Source organism: Ochotona princeps, chromosome 7, assembly GCF_030435755.1.
Source record: "Ochotona princeps isolate mOchPri1 chromosome 7, mOchPri1.hap1, whole genome shotgun sequence".
NCBI classification, from domain to species: domain Eukaryota; kingdom Metazoa; phylum Chordata; class Mammalia; order Lagomorpha; family Ochotonidae; genus Ochotona; species Ochotona princeps.
Genome location: NC_080838.1, coordinates 71,205,337 through 71,209,610, shown reverse-complemented (window position 1 = coordinate 71,209,610; position 4,274 = coordinate 71,205,337). Strand labels below are relative to the sequence as shown.

The following is a 4,274-nucleotide window of genomic DNA, read 5'->3' as shown; positions in this document are numbered from 1 at the left end:
GTGTTAGAGAAACGCTTCTGTGGCATTTCCCACGTCTTTTACAATGATTTGTATATATTACAACTCTTCCTATGGTGCATGCTACCTTGGTGAGGCCTGTGTCAGATCCATTTAGATTATCAGCATTAAAAATAGTAATTTTTTCTTGTAGAATGTTGATAAATATTACATGATTATATAATTAAATTTATAATGAGAAGTTGTTAACATTGTCAGAAGCTTAATTCAAATATTGGGGCCAGCGTCATGGCACAGTATGCTAGGTCTCCTCCTGCACTGTCAGCATGCCATATGAACATTGGTTTCTGTCTCAGCAGCTCCATGTACATTCCAGCTCCCTCCTCATGACCTGGAAAACCAGCAGAGTCCTTGGGGCCCTGGATTTCCATGGCAGCTTTAGAATAAGCTCCTTACTTTCAAATGGGCTCAGTTCTGACCATTGCAACCATTTGGGGAGTAAATCAGCAGATGGAAGATTTTTCTGTGTCTCTCCTCTCTGTAACTCTGCCTTTCAAATACATATTTTTTAATTTTAATTTTTTTATTAATTTTTAGTTCAAAAATATTATAACAAGTGGGTTTTCTATTGCTTTTTGTAAAATCTAAATCTATTTTTGTACCTGGTTTTCCTTTTCTTCAAGCAAGAAAAGCATTGCATTCAAATAATTCTTAAACTGTTAATAACATATCTTTTAATTTTTGAAATGTTTATAGGTGCAAGATGAAACATTTTCTTCTAGTTCTGAATGTCCTGGCATTAACCCTGCCTTTTTTGGTGAGTTAATTTTTATCTACTTATTTTGTATTAAGATTTTAAGAACATTTACTGAACGGCACTAAATATGTACATTTTAGTTATACTTAGTAGAACAACAACAAAAAAATAGTTGTATACTATCTACAGTTTCCTAAACATGCATTTTTATGTTTGTTTCCATTGTTCTGAGCATCTATCTAGTTGGAATAAATTAAGAAAACATGCTTTCTCATTTATGGAAAGCTTTTTAAAACCTTATGTTTAAAAGAAAATGAATATGGGACCAGCACAGTTGCTCAATTGGCTAATCCTCCCCTGGCAAACGCTGGGATGCCATATGAGCACTGGTTCTTGAGCCGGCTGTTCCACTTCCCATCCAGCTCCTTGCATGTGCTCTTGGAAAAGCAGCAGAGGAAGACCCAAAGTGTTGGTACCCTGTACCTACATGGGATGCCGCATGAAGGCTCTGGCTCCTGACTTGAGATTTTCTCAGCTCCAGCCATTGTAACCATTTGAGGAGTGAACCAGCAGATGGAAGATTTTTCTCTTTGTAACTCTGCCTTCACAATAAATAGAAATAAATCTTCTAAAAAAAGAAAATTAATGCTAGAGGGAAATAACTCTCAAAATACATTAAAATTATGAAATGCTCCAAAGTTAATTCATAAGGCATAAATAAGAAATTCATACTCCAGAATCAGAAACCCTTTTAGTTAAACTCTTATGTTACCCAACTCTAATTATTTTAGCACTGAAAAATCTTAAGATATTTGGCTTGCTTAAAGATTTTATCGTGTCTGCATTTTTTTGTTGTTGTTTCACTCTTTCCCTGTTTGTCAACTGACCAATTCCATTCAAGCGATCCATGTTCACAACTCTCAGCCTGCAGATGTTGTCTTGAATAAGCTTATGTTCTGATACTGTTGAACCAAGAAAAAGCTTCTGTCTTTTCTCACTTTGTCCTGTGTTTTCAGTGTTGTTTGGCTATCACTGTATTTTATTTTCATGTTCATCTAGTGATTCCACACAATGTGTTTCCCAACAGCAAGAACAAAGAGGCAGGCATAGTTAATACTATACACCCTCCTGTAGAATATAATATTTTGGAGGGCACTAGTTCTTGTTTCATGACTCATTTATTGTGAAGCTTATACTTACTTTCAGGTAATATCTACTAAATAAAGTTATGAGATAAATATTTGTGGTCAAAATTACTTAAAAATGAACCAAGGCATTTTTAACCATGATGAATTTCACATTTCTTTCTTCTTTGAAATTACATTTTATTGGGGCCATCTTTGAGTTTAGAACTTGGGTTTTCTTGAGAGTGACAAGTGTTAGAGTTTCAATCATGAAATGCTGCACAATGGCCTGCTCTGTAGCAACCTCTTCTTGTGCTATCTGAACCTGCTTTACCCCCAAATATCCCCTCCCATTTTCACAAAGGGCGGGGGAAGAATTACCCAAAGGAAAAGTTAAGGCATGTAAATTTTATAGTTCAAAACTAGGAAAAGTCAAAATCATTACATTTTGTATCTTTTATATGATAATTTATATCCATTGCAAAATAAAATTTAAATGATTGTCATTGCATCTTTTAAAAATACAAAGGATTATTTTCAACAACTGAAAATAAATTTTTTAAAAAAACAGTCTGTGCTTTGTATTTTCAATAAATTCTATTTCATATTATTTCTCCCCAGGCTGCAGAGATAGTACAAAGCCAGGAACAGCCAACAGTAAGTTTACATTAAGTTTTTACCTCACAGAAATGAACTCCAAAATATAATAGCCTTTAAATATCAGTCATATTTCATTGTATTCCTATAAAAACTATATAAATATGTCATCGCCACAAAATTATCTAATGATTTTTGCAAAATGAAAAAGCTCACTGCAACAAGAGTTGATATAAATCAATATCATTGCTCACCTGGCAGTCTAGGTTTCATGTAACTTTAATTATCATGGATACTGAGTAACATGAGGAAATGCTGCATGCACCATTAAGGAAACATGGAAAGAAAGTGAAGATAAGCATCTCTTCTGCCTCTGAAGACTTTCTCTGAGGTCCCTTAGCTTGGATCTATGTGCTGCTTCTCCCAAATGTCTGACTGAGCACATGTAAACATCTCCTTTTGTGAGAAACAGCTGCTTTCGTGTATAATTGTGTTCATTTGTTTCTATTCACATGGAAATGTCTGTTGACAAATGTTCATGATGGTTAATATTTGGGAGAATATTGGGGAAAAAAACAAAAAATTCTGTCATCTTCTAGGAAGAAAATTAAACTGAAAAGATTCAAAATCTGAATTTTAAAATGCCCCATCATATCATGTTACTATCCTGCTAAAATTAGTATAAAATGATCCAAACATGTTTCCCCTCATGTTAGACTCTAAACAAAATCTATGTGCAATTACAGATATGTGATGAGAATGTATATATGTGTGTGCTTTTGTACAGTATGTCCAATTTCTTTGAGATTGTTTTAATTGTACTTAAAATATTCAACATTTACTGTCAGTTTCCACATATGTCAATGTCTGAGCAATCTGTTTTATAATTTGAAGTACCTCATCTAATTTTGGGACAAAGTACCATTTTATTACTAAAGATAATTTATAATATCTAAATGAAATATACAAAAAGAAATGTATAAGTCCTTTCAAAGTGATATGGAAAGTTTCCATGTTTTAATATTTTTACATAGCCAATGTCACATACTACATTATTTCAAAATTTCTCGGTAAGAGAACTCAGTAACATCTTTGCGCACAATTTATTACTTTTTTTGCAGTGCCATGAGAATGAGGAAAAAGTGCTCAACCAGAAAGCAGTTCCCTACGTCCCATTCTACTTTGTGATGAGCAGATTTCTGCCTTACGAACCCAACTTCTACCAACATAGAACAGCTGTGCCAACTTTCAGTCCATTTATGCTTAACCCGTATTACATCAAACCAATTGTAGTTAAGCCAAATATGCAAGTCCCTCAGTGGCAAACCCTGCCAAATGTCCACCAGCCAACAGTGGCACATCACTCACGCCGACACCCGTTGATAATGGCCATTCGTCCAAATAAGGTGCAGGAGGAAAACATCATCCCTACTGTCAACACGGTGGCTGCTGAGGAGCCCACCCCAGTTTCTTCCACTGAGCCATTAGTGAACGCTGAAGTTGTTACAGAGGCTTCCCCAGAGTTCATTTCTAGCCCTGAACCTGCCACAGCAGCAGTTGCTCCATCAACGGCAGAGGAACAGTAAGAAACAGCAAAGAAGACAACGCAGGTAAATGAGCCAAAGACAAAAATGAAACATTTCTGACAAGCAATATAGACTTGCTAATACAACACAAATCCTGAAATAAGGCAAGTGGATATATTAAGAAGGTTATCAGAACAGGCAAGTATGCTAGGTATAATTAGTACAACTATAGTTCAACAAAATTCTGCTCTAACAAGAAATGAAAACTAGTATTTTATAACATAAAAGATAGGAATTCATTATTAAAATGCT

General features: G+C 34.8%; 1 protein-coding gene across 1 annotated transcript; it reads left to right on the top strand.

Annotated features, from left to right (window-relative positions):
- The first annotated feature begins 721 nt into the window (after positions 1-721).
- Positions 722-4,022, top strand: CSN3 (casein kappa). Its single transcript, XM_004596253.3, has 3 exons — positions 722-775; positions 2,461-2,496; positions 3,558-4,022. Exons 1-3 carry the CDS (start codon positions 722-724, stop codon positions 4,020-4,022), a joined length of 555 nt encoding a protein of 184 aa, XP_004596310.2.
- Positions 4,023-4,274: the final 252 nt, after the last annotated feature.